Source organism: Xenopus laevis, chromosome 4L, assembly GCF_017654675.1.
Source record: "Xenopus laevis strain J_2021 chromosome 4L, Xenopus_laevis_v10.1, whole genome shotgun sequence".
NCBI lineage: Eukaryota > Metazoa > Chordata > Amphibia > Anura > Pipidae > Xenopus > Xenopus laevis.
The window spans coordinates 83,080,539-83,107,892 of NC_054377.1; the positions used below are offsets into that span (position 1 = coordinate 83,080,539).

Sequence of the window (27,354 nt, forward strand, 5' to 3'; positions counted from 1 at the left end):
ACCGTCGCATATGAATATTTGTAATCGGAGAAACACTGCACATAAATATTGATTTTAAAAAAGAAGTTATCCGTATTTCCTTTCAAAATACGGAAGTCTCCCTCCCTGATTCTGAAAGACTACATTACCCGTCATTCAAATCGGCGCTTTTTTAAGTCCGGCCTCCAACATATGGAGCGTCTCGGTATCCGTGGCAACAGGCATACACAGCGATTTCTGGCAGCGCTGAGAGGTACAGTATAAATCTAGGGGGTAGATTTATTACTTATTAATAATATTTATCACTGATCATTATGATATTTGCACAAATTCACCCCTTTATATTTGTCATATAGGACTATTAAAATGTGTATATATATATATATAAGTGCATTTTAAATAAGCAATGGAACTCTTGTTTCTCCGCTATCTCAAGTGGTTCAACTTTAAGTTAATATTTATTAGAATGGCCAATTATAAGAAACTTTTCAATTGGTCTTCATTTTTTTTATCGTTTTTAAATGAGTTGCCTTCTTCTTCCAGCTTTCAAATGACCCCATCTAAAAACAAATGCAATGTAAGAGTACACGTTTATTGTTATTGCTATTTTTTGTTTCTGGTCCTTCTATTCAGGCCCTCTCCTATTGATATTCCAGCCTCTCTGTCAAATCAATGCATGGTTGCTAGGGCAATTTGGACCCTAGCAACCAGATTGCTTAAACTACAAACTAGAGAGCTGCTGAATAAAAAGCTAAATAACTCAAAAACACAAATAATAACAAATGAGAAACAATTGCAAATTGTCTCATAATATCACTCTCTACATAATAATGAACTAAAGTTAAACAACCCTTTAAATTTGCTACACAGTCCAAATGTGTTGATATGTGACACATTGTGCCAGGTCATATTGTTCTGTTTCCAAGGCATAACCATTATATTACTGAGGAATATAGTCTATGTGCCCTTTATCAAGTGTACATTACACATAAATGTACAAACCCAGTTTGTGGAAACACATTCTTGGCCCTTAAAAGAGGGGCAGAGCATGATTATGTCACATAGTAGCCCAGAAAAAAACACATTTTTGAACTACAAGTTCAATCCCTAAAGGAAAAGCAACCAATGTGGTTTGCTATAATCCCAAGCATACAATGCATTCAGTATCATCTTTACAGCCCAACAATAGGCCACTGTTGTGGACACATTTTACACCTGGCCAAATAAATGTCAACAGCATGATTTGATTTCCTACAACTTGACTTTTAATAGCAGCCTACTAATGCAATTAAAGTGTTGTTTCCATATGGAATGTACTAAAAAAAATACCACAGTGTCACATCACTTTAATGACCACCACCATAACCTGTCTCAAAACAGATAGATTGTATTAGAAGTGGTAAACCTGGTCACTAGAGGGTTTTACAGAAAAAAAATACTTTTGCAGAAAGAGGCAAATTGGATAATATGCAACACTGTCGTGGCATGTTTTGATAATAAAGTATTCCGTGTACTTATGTGTTCTATATGCGAAGTTTAAAGTTTGTGCAAATGTGTATATTTTAAGCAATATTTACATTACGGAATCCATATGAAAGTATCACTTTAATTGCCTCAGTAGGCCAGTAGTAAAAGTGCATTTCTGGCCAATCAAGCATATAATATTGTTCAAGGTGTGTATGGTACAACTGATGATGATTAATGGCAACTGAGCTGGAAACACACAGGGAAACACATTTATTATGCTGTGGAAAAATGGAATGAAACATTACCGGTGATGTTGCTCATAGCAACCAATGAGATCTTTGCTTTTGTTTTCTAACTGTTGACATCTAATTGCTAATTGGTTGCAATGGACAACATCACCGGTAATGCTGCACTCCACGTTTAAACAGCATGATAAATAGATCCCATAGTATTTATAAAGTAGAAATGCAGCAAAACAATGCAGCATCATTGTTCTGCTTACATGCTTTTCAATTTTTTTGTTTTCAGTGCCATGGGGTCATAACCTGAGTGTGGAACCTGTTAGTATGCAACACTTATACTTCTACAGAATGACTAATATTCATATCATGGTTCATTTGTTTTTTTCTAATTATTTTGGTATTTTTGATTATTTCACAGAGCAATAGTTTCTTGGCTGCCAGGGACAGCAACCCCTATGTAAAAGATGTACAGAGGTAGAACAAGAAGGCCAATCATTTAAAACATTTTTTTTAAAAAGACCAATTGAAACGTTGCAAAGCACAAGACATTCTTGGTCAAAAAGGTAAACTGTCCCTTTAACATGTTTTAACTTAGGGATATATTTAATGCAGAAAACTTTCTCCTACGATTACTGCCTAACATAGAGTCACTGTCCTGTCTTCCAGAGATTCCTTGTTAAAGCACTCAACATGTCTGTGATTGTTGCCCAGTCTCACTACATCTTTGGCCTTCGATCTTCTGTGACTAATAATATTTTCTACTTCGATGAACAAACTATCATTTTTCCATCGGGTAACAACTGTGTTAAATATAACGTAGACCAAAAATGGCAAAAATTTATTCCAGGTAAGTACTTTTGGCTGTAACAGTTGATTTATTACCAACTGGATGATTTTAAAGGCAAATATTGTCGAGATACAGTTTTCTTTTGAAAAAGCATACTCTACAGAAGATATGTCAAAGGCAATGCTAAATAGTGCAGTAACGCAGGAAACCAATAAACACAAGATGGTTTTGAACTTTTACTTTAATGGGTTTACTGTTTTATTGAACAGATCATGCTAAGGGACATATTAGGCTGTCATAATTGATGTCACAGAGGGTCAGAATTAGCTGCTGAAGTTTAGTTTTAGAATCAACCAATCAATGGCATACATTAGCAATTGCAATGGTGAGACATTTTGGTGCAAAATTCTAGGATGTCTGAGGCTCAGAAGTCAAGTCAATAAACAGATATTTATTACACATTTCTTGAGGCTGGAGAACCATGGCACTACTGTTACCCTGGATCTGGTGACATTTCAGGGTTCCCACATCCCACAAATGTATTTTTTTCAGTTGTAATACTAGTGTGTATGCAGCCATCTCAGGTCATTGTGTCTGATCCTCTACTTCAGAAAACGCCAGCACTTCACAAAGGAACTGCTTTCAGATAAGCTATTGTTTCTCCTACTGTAACTGTAGTCAATTTTTCTGTTCTCATATCTATTCTATTCTCATATCTAACATGGCATGGGACAATTTTTAACAATGCAGGTCAGGGTGTTGTTTTCTTGTTACATTTCCATTGTTCTGTTGATAGGCTGCTATTAGGCGGAAAGAGACAAGGTGATATTACTCCAACTTACAGTGCAGCAGTAAAAAGTGACTGAAGTTTATCAGAGCACAAGTCACATGTGTGAGAGCACCTGGGAAACTAAAACCATGTTTAGTCCCATGTCAGATTTTAAAATTAAATGTAGAAAAATGTGTGAAAAATTGATTCAACATAGGATTCAGCTAGAGGAGCACCATTAGCTGCTGCATTTTGTCAAAAGCATTTATTCCTGTGACAAAATCCCTATAAGTAACACTTTGTAGTAAGCATGCAAAGTCAGTTTTGGACTACCCTTGCACAGAGGTGCTATATTACAGTCTTATATAAATGGTGGAAATGGTGGGTTTGTGACATAAACATTATGCAGTACAAGATTTCAATTGACTGCCACTATGTTTGAGTTTATTCCTACAACCATATACCTACAGTATATAACACAAATAAGTACTTTTTATTTTCTTGCTCTTAAATAGTTGCCATTGTCTGTACTTGCAGGCTCAGAGAAAAGCCAGGGGATGCAAGCATTAGCAATCAGCCCAAACCGCCGCTACCTTGCCATGTCTGAGAAGGGTTTGGAAAAAGCTACCATCACAATCTACGATTTGGCTTCTATGCCATTTAAGAAGCGCAAAGTTCTAAATGCAACTGACTTGACAGCTCATGAATTTGTTAGCATTGCATTTTCCCCAGACTCCAAATATATAGTGGCACTGTCTGGGTTTCCTGAATGGCAAATTATGTTCTGGATGTGGGAAAAACAAAAAGTAATGGCAACCGTTAAACCTGACTCCCACAGCAATCCTATGTACCAGGTAATTTCTTTTCTCATATTTTAATTGACACCCATTTTCTGCATGTGCACACATTGCATAGAGTTTTGTTTCACTTGTTAAACTTAATGCCTCTTGTGTTTTACTTTATACAGCCATTTCACACATGGGTTTCTTTTGATTCTCTTACCTTGTGGTATTTTTATTATGGGTGTTATTTATCAGAGGTCAAATTTTAGAGTTTTATATACCTAGAATGAACTCAGAACTGAAATGGTTTTTAACATCATGAAGGCTATTAACATCTTCAAATGGTTCAAGGGACCCCTGCCATTGACTCCTACATGACCTCAACAAGTTTTAGATGGTATATTTTCGGATTCAAGCTATTTGCAGGGTCAGGGTATAATAAATCTTGAAAAATCATGTTTTTTTAAAAAAAAAAAAAAAAAAATTTGTGAATAAAATGTGAATTTTGACCAAAACTCGAAAACGCACATTTTTGTGCAAAACACAACTTAATCTTAATAAATCTGCCCCAAACTTTATAGGGTTTTGCACAGTGCCTCTTGTGTCATATTTTATAGAGCACTGTTACTTGGGGTTTTCTTTCTCTCTATTCTGTTTTGAGCCTTGCTTTTTATTTGATCGTAATTAACTGGTAAGCAGTTTACAGAGGTTTTGGCAACTGAAGAATATTTAATAAGCATCACCACCATCAAAGGGAGGAGAGAGTAGTATTGCATATGCACTATATGAAACAGTGAGCATCAATTACCTATAAAATCTGTAGTGAAAAACAGGACTATCATAAAGATAAAGTAAAGATAGAGTAATGTTATTATGCCTCATTGTAAATACTTCTGCAGCATTTCTGCTGTTAGTGAGCCATGTCTTGAACATTTTTTATGCATACTTAATTAAATAGCAGTCACATACAGTACATGGGATGCACTCCATTTCATCTTTTTCACATGCACTGGCTTTCTTTTTAGGTGAGCTTCAGCCCTCAAGACAATACTCAAATCTGTACTACAGGGCAAGGTGTCTTCAAGTTATTTCACTATGTAGAAGGTAATATGAAGCAAACCAACTTTCAAAAGGTAGAACCTCAGAACTTTCTGTGTCATACATGGCTCTCTGAGGACCGTGTCATCTGTGGGACAGACAATGGAAAGCTTTCTCTCTGGGAATCTGGGGATCTACGTTGGGAGATAAACATTGGAAGCAAATCTGGCCAAACAGATGCGGAGAAACACAGCACCTATTCTCAGGATTTTCGGTAAGTTGGTATATTTGAACAGTAACAGCCGCCTCTTACAGTGAAATGCAAAACTATCTTTAAGTGCATTGAAAGCTTATTTCTATACTGATATTAAACATATTTGTCACACTCCGAAGATCTGTTAGGCAATAGGGCAATATATATGTTTCTTGTGCATAGAATAGTGCATGGAAGTAACATGATTTTTATATGCATGTAGAAATAATTTACTGTTACCCTGCACTGGTATAAAATGTGTTCAATGTCGGACTGGCCCACCGGGATACCAGGAAAACTCCCGGGTGGCCTAGGCATCAGTGGGCCCTCATGCTGCTAAATATTTGACCTATTTCATTGCCAATCCCTATTTCTATGAGAACAATGAGGCTTAATAGATGGAATAATAGATTATAGTATGTAAAGAAGAGAGACTAGTGAGGAGAGGAAGAATAATAATTCTGAGATTGGGCCCCTGGTCTAAGGTTTTTGGGTGGTCCCCTGGTGTCTCAGTCCGACACTGAATGTGTTTATTTCAGAAACACTGCTATTGTGTATATAAATAAATTGTTTTGTTGCCATGGGGGCATCCATAAAAGTTGAACAAAGCAAAAAGACACAGGTTACACAGCGGATAACAAATAAACTGTGTGGAATGCAGGTTAGTTCTTAAAGGAACAGTTCAGTGTGAAAATAAAAACTATGTAAATAGATAGCCTGTGCAAAATAAAACATCTTTCTAATATAGTTAGCCAAAAATGTAACTTTCAGCAAGATATCGATCGGGGAAGCCCGTCGGAGGGCCCCATACATGGGCCAATAAGCTGCTGACTCGATCTGTCGGCAGCTTTTATCCGCCCGTGTATGGCCACCTTTAGTCAGCGACTTGAAGGGGGGCCACATGGTACATTTCTGTTCAGTGAGTTTGCAATTGATCCTCAGCATTCAGCTCAGATTCAGAAGCAATAGATATGACCCATGTAGCTCCCCCTCTCAGGATTTTTTGTAGGTGCTGGGTGAACAGATACAACCTTTTTGTAAAATGTTTTTTTTTTTACTTTATGATGTCACTGGTTCTTTAAGGGCTATGTTACACAATGTTATTAAAATGTTTTGCTCAGCCTGTTGTTTCTGAATAAAGTAAAAACCCCAAATGCGAACTCCATTTCTAAGAATTGTCTAAAATGTCAGCACAAGCACTTACAGAGTACACTTGGGAGGGAAAAACACGCTGTACCAATACTCCTAAGGCTTTGTCATTTTATTTTGTTTAAATTTATAAGGCAGGCAGAAGCAAAGGGAGCCAGTATTTTTTTTTTAATCATTTGGGGGTTATTTACTAAAACTAAAATCTATCTAATATTTTTATTAAACCATGCTCGACCGAACTCCCATCCACGATTTTATCTTATTTATCAATAATATAACTCAAAGTCGGGTCGGGATAAAAATCAATAAAATCGTGAGAAAACCCAAATCGTACGAATTTTCTGGATTTGACCAGCGAATCACTCTATTTTTTCGGGTTTTTCGGGTAGAACCAAATTTTTCTTATTATCTGATGAAACCCAGCACAGATCACAATATCTTCAAATTGTAAAAGGGACATCTCCCATTGACTTATACATGACCTCAATAGGTTTGAGATGGTGGATTTTCAGATTCAGACTTTTTTTTTTTTTTTTGCAGCTTTGGAGTATAACAAATCTTGAAAAATTCTAGTTTTTGTTCCCTTAAAAAATTCAAGTTTTAGCCCAGAAAGTAGTAAATAACCCCCTTAGTATCTATTCACCTACAAGTTAATTTATTCATAGTAACTGTATCCCCCAATTTTGGTCTGGAGTTGTTGTCAGTATTTTTATAGTGAGTTCCTGGTTTACAAAATAGCATAGCCTATACAGGTCTACTGAGTTGTCCTTCTGTTTTGTTTCCAGTGTTTCCTCTGCAGAACATGCAGCTCTGGCCCCTGTTCGCATCAATGCCATTCTGGCCTACTCCAAAGGTTTCCTGTGTTCTGCGGGGCCTGGCAGAGTTTGTATGTTTGAGAAGGTAGAAGACAAAGATCTTTACAAACGGAGCCGTGATATCAGAGTAAGTATGTTTAAATAGTTTGGACTAGGAATGCACCGAATCCACTTTTTAGGATTCGGCCGAATCCCTGAATCCTTCATGAAAGATTTGTCTGAATACCAAACTGAATCCAAATCCTAATTTGCATATGCAAATTAGGGGAGGGAAAGGAAAAGGTGGGAAAAATGTTTTTTACTTCCTTGTTTTGTGACAAAAAGTCACGTGATTTCCCTTCCCACACCTAATTTACATATGCAAATTAGGATTGAGATTTGGTTCGCTGAAAAAGGCTGAATCCTGGCCGAATCCTGGATTCAGTGCATCCCTTGTTTGGACTGAGAATAACGGACAGGTTGAAGTCACTAAGGATAAAGAGATAAACACTGTATGTGAATCATGTAAAAAAAAAATATATATATATATACCACCAAAACACTTGTCTTTTTCTAGATTCCACAAGATGAGCACAGCACTGACCCCACCCAATCTGAACAGCAGGAAATTGTTTGTATGTGCCTTAGCCCATCAGAAGAGACGGTACTTATTAGCACTGATAAGGGTCAGCTGTACAGTATTGCCCTGTCTTCTGCTGAAATTAGTAAGGTGAGCTTCTTGCTTTAGTTTATGTACTGTAGTTGTTCACCTTCCAACACTGTTTTCATATTTTACATTTATCAAGGGTCAAATTTCGAATTCATGTGAGTTTTTTTTAACTCCCTTAAATTCGAATGAATTGGAAATTTGACCTGCCGAAATGTATTAATAAAATCGAATTATTTAAGCTCAGAAAATTCAAATCTAATTCGATACAAATGTCAGGAAGGCTGCAGACATTTCCAAATTGATCCCTGGACCTCTCTCACTGACTTAAACAGTAATTCGGCAGGTTTTAGGTGGCTAATAGACTAATTTGAATTCTTAAAATGCCAGAGTATGATAAATCTTGAAAATCAAATTACATTTTTTTTAAAAAACTCGAATCGAGTTTGTACAATTCCCTCGTCGAATTTGACAGTTTTGACCATAAAAAAAAATCAAAAATGTAAATTTTCAATTCAACCCTTAATAAATCTGCCCTTTAAAGCTTCATTTTTCAGGTTCTTGTGTCTTTTTGAAGCAGCGCTGGGAGCTGGGTCACCAACTCTATTAACTCTTCTAAAATGATACATTAGTTGATACTTTTGTTATCTTTGTCCCTGCGAGCATAATTCATGGGTTTAATTAAAGGCAGCTGTTAGAATTGATACAATAGTTGCTAATACTCCAGAGATGCAGCTGAAAAATGTATCAACTAAATGTAGCAAATTGTATCAGTTTAAAATCTGCACCTGAATTACTGAGCTGCCACTCAAACATCAGAAACAGGAACATTCAGCTTTAAACTTCAATTTTGGGAAAAAAATAAATGTAAAAGTCTCTTTATTTCTGGTGAACAATCTATAAACAACTGTGTTTCAAGGTGAACAACCCACACAATTATTTTTCTATTTAGCGTTTGCAGCTTCTCTTTCACAGAAGGTATTGTATTTTTCCTGTAATTAATTGTTTTTAAATTTTGACATATTCTTCTATGTAACAATTTTGAGTATTCATATGTAAAGTATGTGACCACAAAATGCTGTTCTTTTCTTGCAGGGTGAGGATGCTCATTTTGAGTATCTGACTGAACCCTGGCATTCTGCATCCATTACTGGGCTGAGCATCTGTGTCCGTAAACCCCTAATTGCAACCTGCTCACTAGACCACTCAGTGCGCATATGGAATTTTGAAAACAAGTATGTCCACATGGTGCCTCCCTTCTAATTTTACTAGATTTGCATTTACCCTCTGGGTAAAATGGGTACCCAATATGCTACAAAACATACATTTGAGCTGCTTCCAAAATTTAATCCATGTTTTTCTATATCATATTGATGTTTATTACTTAGTATATTATCAAACAGGATAAGAAGAAGGAATTTATAAAAAATAAATCATTCATTTATTTTCAGTACTTTAGAACTATATAAAGAATACCAAGAGGAAGCTTACAGTGTCTCTCTTCACCCTTCTGGATTATACGTACTTGTGGGATTTTCTGATAAACTCCGTTTCATGAACTTGCTGATTGATGACATCCGATCAGTCAAAGAATTCACTGTTCGAGGCTGCAGAGAGGTATCTTCTGTAGAGCACAATGCTGACTTAAGAAACAACATGCTTAATTTTAAACTCAGTAGGCTACTATAAAGCATATATCCTAATAGTGTAAACAGGTATGTCCCCTGTGTCAATTAACTTGTAAATCCCAAAGGCTCCTGAGTGCTGAGGAAGACCAAATGTGGCATATACCTGGTATAAAATAATAATGTTCTCTGATATTTATTTCTATGAAATAAATAATGCTTTGTCATCTCTCTCTCTCTCTCTCTCTCTCTCTCTCTCTCTCTCTCTCTCTCTCTCTCTCTCTCTCTCTCTCTCTCTCTCTCTCTCTCTATATGTTGTGTACAAACATACAGGTTTAAATCCCTAAAAAGCGGAGTGACGTGTGTAACTGAGAGTGAAAGGTTCCAACCCCCATCGTGACGTACTAGTTGCCATAATAATTTTACTGTGAAATATCCATTGTGTACAGTGACATAAATGTACATCCAATATTGCGTTGAGTAGTGTCATCAGGTTAGTACCCGATCATTAGGAGCACTAAAAAAGTCTGTAACAATAAAAAAAATACAGATAAAATGAGTAATCACGCATCCCCCCAACATTCCCTTTCAGGGGAAGTAGGGCAGTTGCGGTACACTAAGCTGTATAGCATCTGCTAAGCGCATACCTCTGTCATTGTCGCCTCCATCGCAGATACGGAAGGTGCAAGTAGCGTGCAGTCCTGTTATTTGCCATGTCTGTGCCTGCATTCCTAACCTGTTCCACATCAGAGTGTCCTGTACATCACGATGGCGGTTGGAACCTTTCACTCTCAGTTACACACGTCACTCCACTGTTTGGCGGGCTTTTTAGGGATTTAAATCTGTATGTTTGAACACAACACTTTTATTCCTGAAGACGGCTCGAGCTATAGAGCCGAAACGTTGAAAATAAATTTTGATATTTTGTTATATGAAGCCTTGTTTGGTGTGTTTTTTTGTCTAACTAAGGACATGCAGTGATATTTATAATATACAGTGAAAGCTTTACTTCACCTCTTACTGTATATTTACCATCTGACTCACTCATGCTCTTGTGTTCTGTTTGTAGTGTTCTTTTAGCCATGGGGGACATCTCTTTGCTGCAGTGAATGGCAATGTTATTCACATTTACTCCACATCAACCTTTGAAAGTATCACTAACCTAAAGGGTCACAATGGAAAGGTAAAGTATTATTGTTTAGGGCATCACATTAACTATACATCTGCATTAGCATAAAAATATTGAATTTATGTGAAGCTAACAGTAAATACACCTAATCTGCTCATGCTACCCATGTCATATAGAAACTAATTCTGCCCATAAAGACTTACCTATTACATAATACATGTTTTGTATCAAATATGTTATATATTATGTTACATACATATAGTACCTATACATATATATCATACATATGATTTTAATTTAATTTTATATTAAACATATTAGATGCTGCATGTTATATATGTTATATTGTTCATATTAGCGGGGTCCATAGTAAAGTAGTACAACACAGATGACTTCGCTTTTTCCTTTACCACTGTCTGTGATACCCTTAGCATGCCAAAAAGTTACCAGCATACTGCAAAAACAGTATAGTACTGTCATTAGTTCTGTCTTTTTAATCAAAATCCCAACTGAATGTATTCGCATGGTCTTGCTGATACAAGGAAATATTTGTCATTTGACCCTCTCCGGCTTTAGACTGCAGTATTATTCAATATTTGTATAATACATTTATAGAGACTTACTGGCGTTATTTAGTGAGAGATACATTAATACATGTAAAGTGAAACCTCAATTTTACATCCCCTGATTTTAAGTTTTCCCTAATTTTACATTGCTGTTTGTTGTCCCCCTATAAATTATGCATAATATAGTTCCTTGATTTTACAGTTTCCTAGATTTTACACCATTTTTTTCCTGGTCCCATGAAAAACATAAAATGGGGGTTCTACTGTATGTAAAAACGTGTGTGTTCGTGGCAAGTATACAGAACAATCTATCTGTTTATAAAGTTTCCAGTAAAGTCAAAGTCATTGTTGAAGTTGCTATGGATATAGTAATGGAAATGCACTCAATGTACAACAATATAACTGATACTGAAATATTATTATTTTGCTGCTTAGGAAGCTGCTGTCCTCTGTACAGGGAAACTGTATCTCTGTGTTGACTAGGCTGCTCATCTCTTTTCTTTGTTTGTAGGTGAGGTCCGTTGCTTGGAGTTCAGACGATAGTAAACTTGTGTCCTGCGGTCTTGATGGGGCTGTTTATGAGTGGAACATCCTTTTGGGTAAACGAGAGTCTGAGTGTGTTCTGAAATCCTGCAGTTACAGCTCTGTGGCTATGTCATCTGATGCTAAAACCATCTTTGCTGTTGGATCTGACCAAACGCTAAAAGAGATCAGTGATTCTCAGGTAACACCATTTATAATGTCATTAAAACCCATACACAAAATAATTAAGAATTTTAATGTCATTAATTGTATTTTGTTTTTTATTTCAAATACATTAAATTTCCAACAACAGAACAGTTTTTAGGCTTAGTTAGAAGTGTACAATATTTATGTTTATTACAGCATTTAGAAACGATGGTCAAAATATTTGCAAGTTACACTTCCTTTTGGTTATTAAATGAAATATATACATTATCTAATGAAGCTTTATCAATAAATAATAAGTGGCACATTTATTTTTTGTTATTCTCAAATGACAGCTTTATTTATCAATAGTTTTGTACTAGTTAATTTTTGCTGGAACAGCCATATTAATTATTCTGCATATATATAAATGAAACTCCAACTGTAGACTTGTATTAAGCAAGATAGGGTAACTTCCATTCAGTTACACAACCAGATTCACAGGCAAAGAATATTAACATACACAAGATAGCAATTCCTCTTACTTTGATGTCTAATTAAAAGAAACATAGACATTCATAGGAAATAAGCAATACTTGATATGATGACATTTAAATGTATTTGTATATCTGAATGAAACATTTGGTTATAATGGACACATTTATTCACAGCCCTGGTAGTAAACAAAATGATGTTATGTAATTCTCAAATGGTAATTATAAGGTATTTGGGATCTTGTGTGAACAATTTTGTCACCAATGTTTATGAGAAAGGCATTTAGTACATTTGTTGAAATCTGTCAGTGCTATATGGTAGAGTGATGCTATTCTGTTATATCTTGAAGATTATGCGTGAAATTCCTTCCTTCGATGTGACATATACAGCAGTGGCTGTTTCTCATTCTGGGCGAATGATTTTTACTGGCACATCATTAGGAACTATCCGATCCATGAAGTACCCTTTACCTCTGCAGAAGGAGTTCAATGAATATCAAGCCCATGCAAAGCCTGTGACCAGAGTAAGTGACACCGTGTGACTCCATCAATCAACTTTCAAAATATTGCATTTTATAGCATAACCTGCCTTTCAGTTTATTTACATATTTTCTTCAAGAGTATAAAAAGCCCTGTAGGGTAATTACATTCATGCAGTCACGGATTTCTTAAACTGAAATGGAACTTTCTATTTCTTGCCAGTTAGTTGTGACATTTGATGACCAGTATCTTCTGTCTGTGTCTGAGGATGGAAGTCTGATTCTGTGGAAAATATCTGATAAGGAGGGCCGTGGGCTAAAACGAGATAAAGAGGTGGGGTATGCAGAGGAGGTGCTGATCACCAAGTCTGACCTTGAGGAAAAGGTAAGGTGGGAACATTGGGCTTGTAAAGTCAAAATGCATGTAATGAGAGTGCAAAAACTACATGGGAGCCATCATATATTTTGGGCTAAAATTTTGGGAAGAAACATTGGTCTGCAGAGGGACAGGATTTAATTCCTGAAAAAGTTGGCAAACTTTCAAAATCTTTAGAATTGTTTTTTACACCACACGCATGTTTACTGTATTGGATGGGAAAAATACAACCAAACATGAAGAAATTAATAGAAATATATTTTACATGTAACTTAAATACCTGTGGTGGGTTTTGTTTCAAGATATATATATATATATATATATATATATATATATATATATATATATATATAATATATATATATATATATATATATATATATATATATATATATATATATACATACATACAGCTCTAGAAAAACAGCTCTAGAAGCTCTGTCTGTTTGTTTAGGATAGCAGCTGATACAGTAGCTTGGTGTGACATTACTTCCTGCCTGAGTCTCTCCCTGCTCACTCATAGCTCTGGGCTCAGCAGGGAGGGGAGGAAGGAGGAGGAAAAGGGAGGGGGAGAGGAGCAAACTGAGCATGCTCAAGCCATGCCCTGGAGTTTTAAGCGTAAGACAGGAAGTCTGATATAGAAGCCCATGTATACAATAGAAGGAAAGAAATGGAGTGTTTATTTTGGCAGAGGACTCAGAGCAACAATACTTGAGGATTTACTGATTTATATCAGTATATAGACTTTCTGATAAAGCTTACTTAATTTTAGCCTTTCCTTCTCCTTTAAACTAGGAGAAACTTTATGTACATATATATTCTTTTAATAGGATCAACTTGTATTTTACTTATAGTGTACCTTTAAAAATAGCATACAGATGTTATCTGGCTAGTGTAACGGCTAGTGTATTCTGATATTGTCCTCTATAGAACCAAGTGATGTTAGAGCTAAAGACACGTGTGGAAGAGCTAAAGATGGAGAATGAGTATCAGCTACGGCTCAAGGATATGAACTATAATGAGAAGCTGAAGGAGCTAACTGAAAAATTTATTCAAGAAATGGAAGTGCTAAAAACTACAAACCAGGTATAAAGAAAAATAACTGGTATATCTGTAAAGTACTGGAAATGCTTTGGAGTGATTGCTCTTTTATTTTTAAGAGTTTGTGTAAGGTGAATTCTTTGCTTATCCCCTTCCCCTATCCTTCAGATTTTGAAAACTGATGCAGAGAGACAGGAGCTTAAACAGCAAGAAGATTTGGCAGAGCTGCTGGAGAAACAGTCCAGAGAGACACAGGATCTGGGTAAAGCAACACAGTGATATTTTATTTATCTATTGTGGTTCATAGCATAAAATGCCTTGTGCTGTGCCCTATGAAACTTGCCCATTGGCCATAAAATGATTGTATTCATTTTTATTATTGCATGCAGAAATTCTGTGTATATTTATTTGACTTCTGTGGAGTAAGGGTTTAGTAAGTGGCTTCTACAGTGCCCTTGTCTCTGCTGCATAGTATGTCCATAAATTGGCAGGTTGGCACTTAATCAGTCCTGACCTCTACACGTTCTACATTTATTACCAGACAAATTTACAGCTACTGTCAGGCTACAAATACCAGCCCAGAACACTACCTATATTTGCTGAGATGCAACTTACACCATATATATCTGCTGTTCTATCTACAGAACTCAGCCCATTATTACCTAAGCCATCTAAACCTGCCATCACACTGCATCAATTGTATCTGCTGCCATGCTACCTACAGTATCTATCCCTGCCTTCACACTACCTACTCCATTTACATCTGCTGTGGTGCTCCCTATACCATCCACATCTGTTTTTTGGCATGCTATCAATACAAATAACGACCCATTGTCTCAATACTTGAACCAACTGTTACCATAATACCCACTCCATATTTAAGTTCCAACTTGATACCTTTCCCATTTACATCTGCTGTTATATTACCAACACTATCTCCTGCTGATATGCTAACTACACTATCTGCAATTGCACTACCTATACTATCTACATTTTTAGTCATGCTTTCTGACAATAAATACTTGCCATGTCAACACCTACACCATCTACATCTAATGTCATCTTACCTACATATCTTGTTCTGCTATTGTACTTCTTTCACCATGTTCATTTGCTGCCATTGTATCATATACACCTTTTGTCGTACTAGTTATATCAGAGTGACAAATTGTGGCTAAAAAGCACTGTCTTAAAAGGGTTGCTCACCCCTTTAAGCCAGTGCTTTTTAGCCACAATGTTCAGCCACTGTTAGTTTGATGTAGAGAGTGTTAATCTGAGACCAATTGCAATTGGTTTTCATTCTGTAGTTATTTAACTTTTTATTTATCAGCTCTCTAGTTTGCAATTTCAGCAGGCTGGTCACTAGGGTCTAAATTACCCTATTAACTATACTTGAATAAGAGACTGGAATATGAATAGGAGAGGGTCTGAATAGAAAGATGAGTAATACAAAGTAGGGATAACAATACATATGTAGCCTTACAGAGCATTTGATTTTAGATGGGGTCAGTGATCCCCATTTGAAGCTGGAAAAAGTCAGAAGAAAAAGGCAAATAATTCATAAACTATCAATGAAAACCAATTGAAAAGTTGCTTAGAATTGGCCATTTTATTAAAAACTAATAGTTAACCTAAAGGTGAACCACCCCTGTGTGAAATCATGACAGTTGTAGTTCATAAACAACTTTTCCCACACCTGGGGTCCTCCTGCAGAATGTGTACTATATCTCCCACTATCCATGCCAGCTAAAGCCTCTCATTTGTTGCTGCAAATAGTAATGTAACAACCATCTGGAAGGCTTCAGTCAGAAGATATAGGAATAAATATCTTTTTGCAGAGAAGCCACAAACAAGCTCTTCAGCATTTGTTTCACCATCACATACTTTATGCCACCTGTTGCTGAAAATTTAGCAGACAAACATTTTCATTAAATTTTTTTAATCTTCTCTGCAGAAACAGCCAATAGCCAGAAGTTGCTTCTGGAGTATGAGAAATACCAGGAGCTGCAAGTGAAATCTCAGCGCATGCAAGAAGAATATGAAAAGCAGCTGCATGAGTTGGAGGAGAGTAAGATCCAGGCCTTAGAAGAGATAACAGAACACTATGAAGCAAAATTACAGGAGAAGATTTCTATACTTCAACTGGTAAGCACAATTTGGTTTAAGATATTTGTCTATGATCAAAACATAAATCTGAAGTTTTTTCTGTTTTCAAAGCCCAAGGTCAGCATTGCTGTGTGTTTCCCACGCAGTAAGTGAAAAGACCTGTTTGGTAACTGAATTGGAAGCACTAGTCTCTCTAATGAAACTATAAGGCACAAGCCTGACAGCTGCCTGTATTTTTCCAGCTTGTCAAATTGTCAGTAGAAAGGTCTAGCCAACAAAGTTTAAAGGAATTAAGTATAAAAACTGGGTAAATAGATAGGCTGTGCAAAATAAAAATGTATCTAATATAGCTAGTTAGCCAAAAATGTAATGTATAAAGACTGGAGTGACTGGATGTGTAACATAATAGCCAGAACACTACTTCCTGCTTTGCAGCTCTCATGGTTTCCACTGATTGGTTACCAGTCAGTAACCAATCCGTGACTTGAGGGGGGCACATGAGTCATAACTGTTGCTTTTGAATCTGAGCTCAATGCTCATCAATTGCAAACTCACTGAAAGTTATGTCCCATGTGGCCCCTCTTAAAGGAAAACTATACCCCCAAAATGAACACTTAAGCAACAGATAGTTCATATCATATTAAGTGACATATTAAAGAATCTTACCAAACTGGAATATATATTTAAGTAGATATTGCCCTTTTACATCTCTTGCCTTGAGCCACCATTTCGTGATGGTCTCTGTGCTGTCTCAGAGATCAGCTGACCAGAAATACTTCAACTCTAACTGTAACAGGAAGAAGTGCGGAAGCAAAAGACACAACTCTGTCTGTTAATTGGCTCATGTGACCTAACATGTATGGTTTGTTGGTATGTTTGTGAGTACAGTGAATCCTACGATCCCAGGGGGCGGCCCTTATTTTTTAAAATGGCAATTTTCTATTTATGATTACCCAATGGCACATACTACTAGAAAAGTATATTATTATGAAAATGGTTGATTTACATGAATCAGGATTTTACATATGAGCTGTTTTATGCAATATCTTTTTATAGAGACCTACATTGTTTGGGGGGTATAGTTTTCCTTTAAAGTCGGACTGACTCAGAGTTAGAGAGCTGAAAAAGCAAGTTGGGTTCTGTTCTGTTTTGTTACACATCCAGTCACTCCAGCCTTTATAAATTACATTTTTGGCTAACTAACTATATTAAAAACATTTTTTATTTTGCACAGCCTATTTATTTACCCAGTTTTTATTTTTACACTTACACTGAACTGTACCTTTAAAAGCATGTGTCATGTCTGATACTTCTTGCTCCATTGATTGTTGCCTTCTGGGTGACTTATTACTTGCAAAAGATCTGTGTGGCATTTATTCATTTGAACCGGGACATACTGCCTCAAGATATTCTGCTTTTACTCTATATTTTATTGCATTCCTTAGTCCAAAAGGTTAAATCACTCAAACTGTGTTCCCTTGGAATAAACCGCCCAAAGTTTCACTAGCACCCAGAATTTCATCCTTAGACTCAGGATGAATCCAGGCAACATCTTAGAGAATTTGAAGAGACAAAGAAGCAGATTGAAGAAGACGGGGACAGAGAGATACAGGATATGAAGATAAGGTATGAGCGACGTCTGAGGGAGGAAAAGGAATCTTCACTTCGTTTGAAAGGAGAGAGTGGCATCATGAGGAAAAAGGTACACAGGAAAAATGTGTTCTCCTCAACTGTGATGTTGTCATGTTGCTTAAATTAAAATTGTAATTGTTATGGAAATTAATATTTGTTTAACTTTAAAACGTTTGATGTCATTGGAATGGAAAGCATGCTGGTTGTGCAGAGTCAGTCTGGTTTTGGCTCTCAACTAGGAGTAAATGTGTAGAAAGAGTGCTATGCTGTTTTGATACCATATCTTTAAAGATATAAAACATTTTTCTTTGCTAAGCAAGCTTCAGTAAAAGGACATACACCACATCAACCCTGCATGTATAGTTTTCTTACATGTTGTGCTTCTCTGTAGCTATGGGGAAAGCAATGCATATACTGATGTTATTCACAGTATCACTATACATCTTTCCACAGATTTGGTGTACACTTTTTCATTTACAGCTGCTGTTCAACAGTTCCTTGTTTCAAACACAACCTATTGTGTAGTAGTGAACATATATTAAAATATACATGAACCCCAATGAAGTTAGGGTTAGGCATGCCCAGTAGCTGCTGGAAAGTCTTCTGATACTGTTATGCACCTGCTCTTGTGTCTCTGGCTTATTGTCTGTTCCTTCTCTACTGATACTTCAGTTCAGCAGCCTGCAAAAGGAGATTGAGGAGCGTGCGGCTGACATTGAGAAGATGAAAGTTGAACAGCAGAAATTGCAAGGAGTTATTAAATCCCTTGAAAAAGACATTTTGGGGCTTAAGAGAGAAATTCAGGAAAGGGACGAGACTATACAAGATAAGGTAAGGACAGTTTCCTAACAAATAAGTGAAATAACATTTCATACACCATACATGGCACTGGACCCTTATGGTCATGAGTTTTATAATATAGATGTTATTACTAAATTACAGTGTATGTTCCATGCAATTCATTCTATCATTTACCATTTTATTAAAATAATGAACAAATAATTGTATTTTTTTAAGCTGTAACATTGGTGTGTAGACAGCCACCTCAGGTCATCGGCATTTAGAAAGAGCCAGTACTTCATAATGGAACTGCTTTCAGAAAAGATATTGTTTCTCCTATTCAATGTAACTCAAAATAACTGAAGAAGTCGCAGTGGGACTTGTATTTTTACTGTGTGAGTGCTGTTCTCATATCTACCACTAGTATGGGCATTTTTAGCACTGCAGGTGGCAGGGAACTGTTATCTGGTTACCTTCTTATTGTTCTGCTGATGGGCTACGGGGGGGGGGTGATATTGTTCCAACTTGCAATGCAGCAGTAAAGTGAGTATAAGTCACATGGCTAAGGGCAGGGTAGCCATCAGGTTAACAGTCATCCCCTTCCCGGTTGCTTTCAAGTTTCAAGGGGGGCCCAGCTGTGCTGCACTTCTTGGATTAGTAGTAGCTGATGCTGCTGTTGGGAGCTAAAGACATTAAGAAAACTTTAAAGGTAACTTCCAGTGCACACCAATGGTCTTCTGCCCACCATTTTTTTTTAAAACTTTTATGGGGGAGGGGGGACCTGGCCACATTATCTTTGAATGCTATTTGTAATTTTGCCATAAAAGTATTTGCCTGATGCTTTTACATTACCTTTCTTACCCCACGTGTTTCTCTATGAGGGGGCTGCCATATTTGTGCAGCAGGAGTCCGTTAGCATTAGAAACTCTGACAGACTGAGATGGGAGAGTCAGGTTGGCAAAACAGTCAGGTTTAGGAACTTCAAGTAACAATTACTTACAAAAGCAGAACTATCAGCAAAAAATGATCAATGTGACCTATATGTAACTTTCTATGTAGGTTAATATTTTGAAAATAATTTTTTAGTGTCAGTATCACTTTAAAACTTCTATGGGGGACCCTGGCCACCAGTGTGTTTTAAAAACTTTTATGGGGGGACCCTGGCCATCAATGTGTTTTAAAACTTGTAGGTTGGCCTGGCCACCTAAATTTTTTTTTTAACTGGACAATGGGTTTTTTCTTTGTACATGGGGCTCTGGCCACCAAGCGGGGCGGGGCCCATAAAATGTCATAGGGGGCCCAGCGATTTCTGATGGCAGCCCTGTCTGAGTGCACCAGGGAAAGTAACAACATGTAACCCAATAACCTACAATAAGTGTCTTAAATCATAATCCTTACTTAGACACTTACCTTGTTAGTTGTCTGTCCTGCAATTACACATAGTAATTCAAAAGAACATTTACGGCCTGATTTAAGAATGCTCGACCCGCGGTTTGGGTGTTCCTGATTTACTCTCCTATTACCAGGCGGCACAAATCTTACCGTTAATTCATTTTTATAGACCCACTCCTCCGTTATGGACTCAAATAGAAACTGAACTACTAAAACCAATCTATCCAACGGTACTTCCGTGGCTCCCCAAACAAGACAGACCCAATACCTCCACTCCTGTTCTCAAAATGGCTCTGGCTGTATGGGACTATGTTACGCAAAAAACACCCCTAGCTTCCCCCCATTGTCCAGCAATGCCTATATTTGGAAATCCTGCTTTTGTCCCGGGCCTACGAAAATCCGATTTCCACTGGTGGGAAGCGCATAATATGTTGTATGTGTCTCGATTCTTAGGCTTACAGGGTATTGTAAAATGGGATACTATAGTTCTGCAACATGATTCGCCTGGAAGTGAATATTTTAGATATTTTCAGATCCATCATTTTCTTACCAAAGTGCTTAAAGGATGCAACAATGTTTTATCTTTGACTGCGTGGGAACAACTGTGTATTAAATTTCCATGTAGTAGGGGAATAATTACCTTACTATATAGAGAAATTTTAAATTCCTCCCTGTTTTTCCCCCCGACTTATATTAAACAATGGGAGAAAGAGCTAAGTATAACAATAGAACCCGTTTTATGGCAACAATCTTGGGAAATTACACACAAAAGTTCAATTAATTTACTGACACAAGAAACACAATATAAAGTACTATATATGGTATATGGTACCTACTAAGCTACATAAATACTACCCTAATTCTAGCCCGTTATGTTTTCGGAATTGTGGTCTGGAGGGTTCGATGTTGCATGTATGGTGGCAATGTAGGGAGGCGTCTAGATTTTGGTCCAGGATACTCACTTTAATAGATTTGATCATGGGTGTTAATCTTCGAAAAGATCCCCTGATTGTGCTGTTAAATACAAAAATTCCAGTATCATGTAAATATACACGGAAATTGATACAGTTTATCTTCATAGCAGCAAAACGTTTAAACCATTGCTGCCTCTTGGAAAAAACGTACCATTCCTATAACTATGTTCTGTCATAGGATAATGATTAATGGAAGAATGTTAAGTATAACGGATAACTATACTATTTATACCAAGATCTGGACGCCTTGGATATCTTATACTACTATGTAATATCGACGTGTAACTGAGACATTTTTCCTATATGTGTGTAGCTTACTTCCCAACCTGATTAAGCACATTAGCTCGAGTTGAAGCCTATATGTCTATAACTTACTCTTATTTAGCACTATTTCAGGAGAACGTGATATATGACGATGGAGAAAAACTCAGCTGTAGACTGTTTTGTTTGTTAGTTAAAAACTTTATTGGTGTGTGATATAAAAATGGTACATCATCTTTTACTTTAACTGATTGTAATGCTGGTGCTTCCCTCTGTGTAGGTGAAGGCCTGTTATCTGAAAAAGAAAAAAAAACAAGAAAAATGGTTACTTCGCAATGTACTTGAATATATTGTTGTAAACCAATAAAAAAGTTTTGAAAAAAATGCTCGACCCTTCCGCTACCAGAACATGCAAGAATTCCTAAACCTTTGCATGGTTTCTTCATTTGAAGCTTCATGCAGATGGATTTTTTTCCCCGATAAAAAAAAATAAAAAGCTTGGCAGGTTTCAGTTGCTGAGCTTTTTATTTGTTTTTGAAAAGCCTGCTCATGGAGAAAAAAAAACAATTTTCAGGAAGTCAAAATATTCCACTGAAGAAGCTACTTGAGTGTATAGGAACCTTTCTAGTTGAATGCTCAATCTCAATGTCGCCACTTAATAAATTTAATAATCGTTTTTCTTAAGTAAGGCCCTTAGTGTTGCCACTTAACAGAATTTAATAAATGAAATAAAATTTGAAGTTACACTTCGTTAAAATGTTGTTTTACCACATATAGATACCATATCTAGAATACCTATTTCCTTCATTTTATCGCTCCACAATAAAAATGAAACATGGGCAAAAGAAATGACTCTTCCATTCCAGATTCAAATATTTGCTCATTTTTGGTACAGGAGAAGAGAATCTATGACCTTAAGAAGAAGAATCAGGAATTAGAGAAATTTAAATTTGTGCTGGATTATAAGATTAAGGAACTAAAGAAACAAATTGAGCCAAGGGAAAATGAGATAAAGGAGATGAAGGAGCAGATCCAGGAGGTGAGGTCACATTTTGGTGTTTGTCAGTCTTCATGTGAACAATTCCTCTCCAATCTACCATTACCTAATAGTGGAATGTTTTTCTTTTTCTTTCTGTCTTTTTCATTTTTCATTTTTATCTCATGTCTATGTGATGGGTAATGGATGACGGGGAGCTTTTTTCCCTGCGATAAAAATGCACAACAGTTGGCAACAAATCTCCCGAAAATGCTTTGCCACTGGCAATAATTGTAATCAATGGTGGGTAAAACCTACATGTTGCAAAGTACATTAGATGGCAACTCGTTAGCCTTACAAACAATTACAGGACATTAAAAAAGATGACGTTATACAAATATCAGATATTTTTGTCTTTTACATACTCCCTACATACAGCTACATCCACAGACCATGATAAGGTACATTTCCATTGTATCAAACTCTATTTGGTCTTATTTTCTAAGTTTTACATGCTGCTTAGTGTCCTGTATGTATACTGCTCTTATGCCCCTTGATGAATGACCCCTATTGTCTATGGCTTCTGTGTCTTCTTCCCTCTGACTTTTTATATTCTTTAATTTTCTATCAATGCTAGCCTTTTTGGCACATCTTTTGCACTTTCATATTTTTCCCTAGATGGAGTCAGAGTTGGAGAGATTCCACAAGCAAAACTCACAACTGGACTTAAACATCACTGAACTGAAACAGAAGCTTAAAGCCACAGATCGTGAGATGCATAAAGAGAGACAGAAGGTACAGCTCATATAAAAATAACAGCTCCAGGGATAGTTTAAAGAAATAAGTGATGAGTTTTAAAGGAGCAATAAAGGCTTGAAACATCCAAGTAAATATTTGGAAAGTGCTCATCTGAGTGCTTTTGCAGTTTCCTTTAAAGGACAAGGAAAGTCTAAAAAAAGAATAAGGCTAGAAATGCTGTATTTTGTATACTAAACATAAGCATGAATTTACTGCACCACAAGCCTAATCTAACAGATGATTTATGCTTTCAAAGTTGGCAACAGGGGGTTGTCATCTTGTAACTTTATTATACATCTTTGCAAGACAAGACTGTGCACATGCTCAGTGTGGTCTGGGCTGCTTAGGGATCGTCATAAATTATCAAAAGAGCACAAGTCAATAATATCTGCCAGAAGCCGATACAGCAAGACTGATTAATAATAAGAATATACACACTGCACTGGGTCCTGTGTTGTCATGTAATCTAATGTGGATTTTATAGTTTTTGTATTGTTTAAAGGACATGTAAACCCCCCCATAAAAAAGTAATCAGTGAACGGCCTCTTTGAAATCTTTAGATAACTGGCACTCTGGTTGTTAAAAGGTTAACAGTAAGGATGTATGATCCCACTCACTCATGCATAATCCCACTCACTCATGCATAATCCTGTTCATTCATGCATAATCCTGATCACTCGTGCACAATCCTGCTCACTTGTGCATAATACCACTCACTCATGCATAATACCACTCACTAATGTATAATCCCTCATAATCCCCCTCACTCATGCATAATCCCACTCACTCATGCATAATCCTGCTCACTCATGCATAATCCTGCTCACTAGTGCATAATCCCACTCACTCATGCATAATCCTGCTCACTCATATGCATAATACCACTCATACATGTAATCCATCTCACTCATATGCATAATCCCACTCATGCATAAAACCACTCATATGCATAATACCACTCATACATGTATGAGTGAGTGGGGTTACATGTATGAGTGAGTGGGATTACAGGTATCAGTGGGATTATGCATATGAGTGAGTTGGTTTATGAATAATGAGTGGGATTATGCATATGAGTGAGTGGGATTATGCATACTTATGAGTATGATTGGGATTATGCATGTGAGTGGGATTACATGTACACATGAGTGGCATTACAAGTATGAGTGGGATTATGCACAGGAGTGATTGGGATTGTGCATGAGTGAGTGGGATTATGCATATGAGTGAGTGGGATTACATGTAGGAATGAGTAGGATTACACATACTTGCTAATAAAGTTACATTACCTAAAAAAAAATTTGAGCTAGGTCATCAGGCGTGGCTGGATATACAAATATAAATGATGATGTAGCCGATAGAAAATGGCCACCTGGTTGAAGCAGATCTTGCATTCAGGAAAACACTACAGTGCAGGCTAACAGAGGGGATACAGATACTACCTGACCCAATACAGAGACAATGATGCATTTTGTGTAGGGAATATGTGCCCAACCTAAAAACATAGTAAGGGTTTATAGGGTTTACATGTCCTTTAATACAAACTTTCTCCAACTCCATAACCAGTGGCTGCAGCAAAGTATCCTCCAAATTGAATCCCAGTTTATCTGTTTAAATCTGGCTCCATGATCTGTGTCCCTGCAGCTGGAGCTGGAAACAGTAAAGAGGATATAAAGGCAAAAATAAAATACAATACAAATCTCTACACAGTCGCTGACAAAGCTGCTTGACTTCTGCACGGCTGGGAAGTAAGGCGGGGGCTCCCCCTGCTGTTCATAAGTATGATTGTTTCCCTGCCCAGCAGTTAGGGACCGTCTGACAATTCCTGTTCACAGCAGTAAATGAAGGGGGTTTCACTGCAAACAGTCAGGTTTCTTATAAAAACGGTGCACATTTAAGTATATTGGAGATAGGTTTCTTTTTCATTAAAGAAAGTAAAAATTGGATTTTATTTTTTTGCCTTTCCTTGTCCTTTAAGATTTTTAAAATGGTTTTATTTCAGGTGTTGAAGAAATGAAGCTGTGTCCCATAGCCCAGCACAATGCTGTATCATCCTTGCAGAAACCCCTTACTTGTATTGGTAACCATCTTCCTGTCAGTTCCAGTCTCTTTTACTTTAAATTACTTTTTTGTCTCTTCAGGTTCGCGATGTTGAAGCTGTTGTTAAAAGGTTTAAGACTGACCTACATAACTGCGTAGGCTTTATCCAAGAGCCCAAAAAACTGAAAGATAGCATCCGGGAGCTGTATTCTAAATATGTGCAAGAGAGTGATGTAGTGAGTATTTCTATCTAAGGCTACTTCCTTATAGTTTTGTGCTCATGGGCACCATGTCTCCAAATTCTGTTCTCAATTACAGCCAACAACACCAGATTTGACACTAGTACAAAAGGTTACTTTGTGAACCCAAATGCTAAAACACATGCTAGTTGCTATGATTTTTACCCACATCCTCAAGACAGGTGTTGATTCCAGGGCTCACAAGTGTCTGTGCACTCTGTATTTTGCTTTGTATCAGAGCTGGATGAACTGACACAATGGTGAATGTACATCCGTTTTAGCAGTTTCTGCTTACATGCTCCTATCAGTGTCAGACTGGGGGGATAGGGCTTCCGCATCATGGGCCCCCCTACCCGAGACACAACCCCCATTCAGCACCCTCCCCCCAAGTCATATACCTTCTCTCCTTGCAGCTGCGATCATGGCCAGGAGGGAGGTCCATAGGCAGGCCTGCCCAGTCCGACCCTGGCTAGTAAACCCAAAAATTAAAGATTGTGTGTGTGTGTGTGTGTGTGTATGTGTGTATATATATATATATATATATATATATATATATATATATATATATATATATATATATATATAATGTATTGTTAACTTCACTGTTGGCATATGAAGGAAGTGATTAGGGGTGCTTTGGAACCCAAATGTTTATTGGCCTGTGAATTGAACTGCACTATGCACGACTGCAGAAAGGGTAGTGTCTAAAGATCATAGAGTAAGTAACATAAACCAAATGGGGAAAAGAAGAGAATCCCCATTATCAGACCATTAGAAGCACCTACCCACCCTCTTCGCATGAATGGAAAAAATACTAAAACATTAAGACCGTTGCTTGGAAGTATAGACTGACAAATGTTTGCACAAGCAGTTTTGCCATAGCAGTCCATGGGGTTGATTTTGGCTGATTTTCCCAAAATATCTTTGTGTGCCGTTGTCCTTACTTTGCATGTGCATCAGAATCTGTGATTCTGTAATTATTGCTTACAAAAACAAGCTCTTTTGTAGATTTAAAAATAAAAATTAAAGGCTCATCAGAGATGGAGGCCAATAAGATTCAAGCTATTCAGAATATTGTCTTCATTTTTGATAAATGGGGACCAAATATCATGTATCTCTCTTTTGTGCTATTAGGCAGAAATTGTTGGTGTTGACGCTGACATACAAAGGGAATATGCTCGTCAAAGGGAGCACCTCGAGCGCAGTCTTAGCACCTTACAGAAGAAACTGGCAAAAGACACAGAGATTCACCGCACTGACAATGTGCGGGTCATGCAGGTAGCAAAAACATCTATAATGAATGAAGTCAATGTATACACACATTTAGCACAAAATCACAGTGATTTATATGTTTGCTTCCAACAGGAAAATGTCACCTTGATTAAAGAAATTAATGATTTGCGCCGAGAACTTAAAATTAGTCGCACAAAGGTCCATGACTTGGAGGCTATTCTTGGGTTAAACAAAAAGACTCGCAAGAACCATTCAGCAGATCTGAGAGGTATCAAGTTTTAAACAATTTTATCTCATTTTTCCTTTTTATCAGGTTCTTCTTAAACCTTCCCAATATTTTATCCTCTTTCAGTGTCTTCAGACGAAGTCTCCCACCTCACCGGAGTTTTACGGCTTAATACAGAAGAAGAAACAGACAGGATTATTGACATGCAGAGACTGGAAATCAAACGCTTAAGAGATCTGATACAGTCTCAAGAACTCGCACAAGGTGTCAGGCCACCCTCTGTGGGCAGATTACCTGCACTGACCATGTCCACTTGAGCACACTGCAGTTGTTGCCGTTATAATTCTGTTTATACTGACTGAGAGGAAATGAATAATAAATGACATAATAATCA

General features: G+C 37.0%; 1 protein-coding gene across 2 annotated transcripts; it reads left to right on the plus strand.

The window, feature by feature from the left end:
- Positions 1 to 92: 92 nt before the first annotated feature.
- cfap57.L (cilia and flagella associated protein 57 L homeolog) lies at positions 93 to 27,354 on the plus strand. Of its 2 annotated transcripts, XM_018258289.2 has the most exons (24): positions 95 to 232; positions 2,107 to 2,251; positions 2,355 to 2,535; positions 3,782 to 4,098; positions 5,052 to 5,338; positions 7,252 to 7,408; positions 7,838 to 7,990; positions 9,023 to 9,162; positions 9,379 to 9,544; positions 10,622 to 10,735; positions 11,759 to 11,971; positions 12,758 to 12,931; positions 13,110 to 13,271; positions 14,193 to 14,348; positions 14,472 to 14,565; positions 16,258 to 16,448; positions 17,938 to 18,111; positions 18,714 to 18,872; positions 22,344 to 22,487; positions 23,103 to 23,219; positions 25,364 to 25,498; positions 26,636 to 26,779; positions 26,867 to 27,002; positions 27,087 to 27,354. In XM_018258289.2, the coding sequence occupies exons 3-24, from the start codon at positions 2,379 to 2,381 to the stop codon at positions 27,275 to 27,277; spliced, it is 3,681 nt and encodes a 1,226-aa protein (XP_018113778.1). In that variant the 5' UTR covers positions 95 to 232; positions 2,107 to 2,251; positions 2,355 to 2,378; the 3' UTR covers positions 27,278 to 27,354. The 2 variants fall into 2 exon arrangements, with proteins under 2 accessions (XP_018113780.1, XP_018113778.1); XM_018258291.2 differs by lacking the exon at positions 2,107 to 2,251 and having other exon boundaries at positions 93 to 232.

Bases quoted from the DNA above. Each gene is read 5' to 3' on its own strand.
- cfap57.L (XM_018258291.2), top strand. From the start codon at position 2,379: ATGTCTGTGATTGTTGCCCAGTCTCACTACATCTTTGGCCTTCGATCT. The intron at 4,099-5,051 runs GTAATTTCTTTT...CTTTCTTTTTAG, and splicing joins ACAGCAATCCTATGTACCAG to GTGAGCTTCAGCCCTCAAGA. The intron at 9,163-9,378 runs GTATGTCCACAT...ATTTATTTTCAG, and splicing joins ATATGGAATTTTGAAAACAA to TACTTTAGAACTATATAAAG.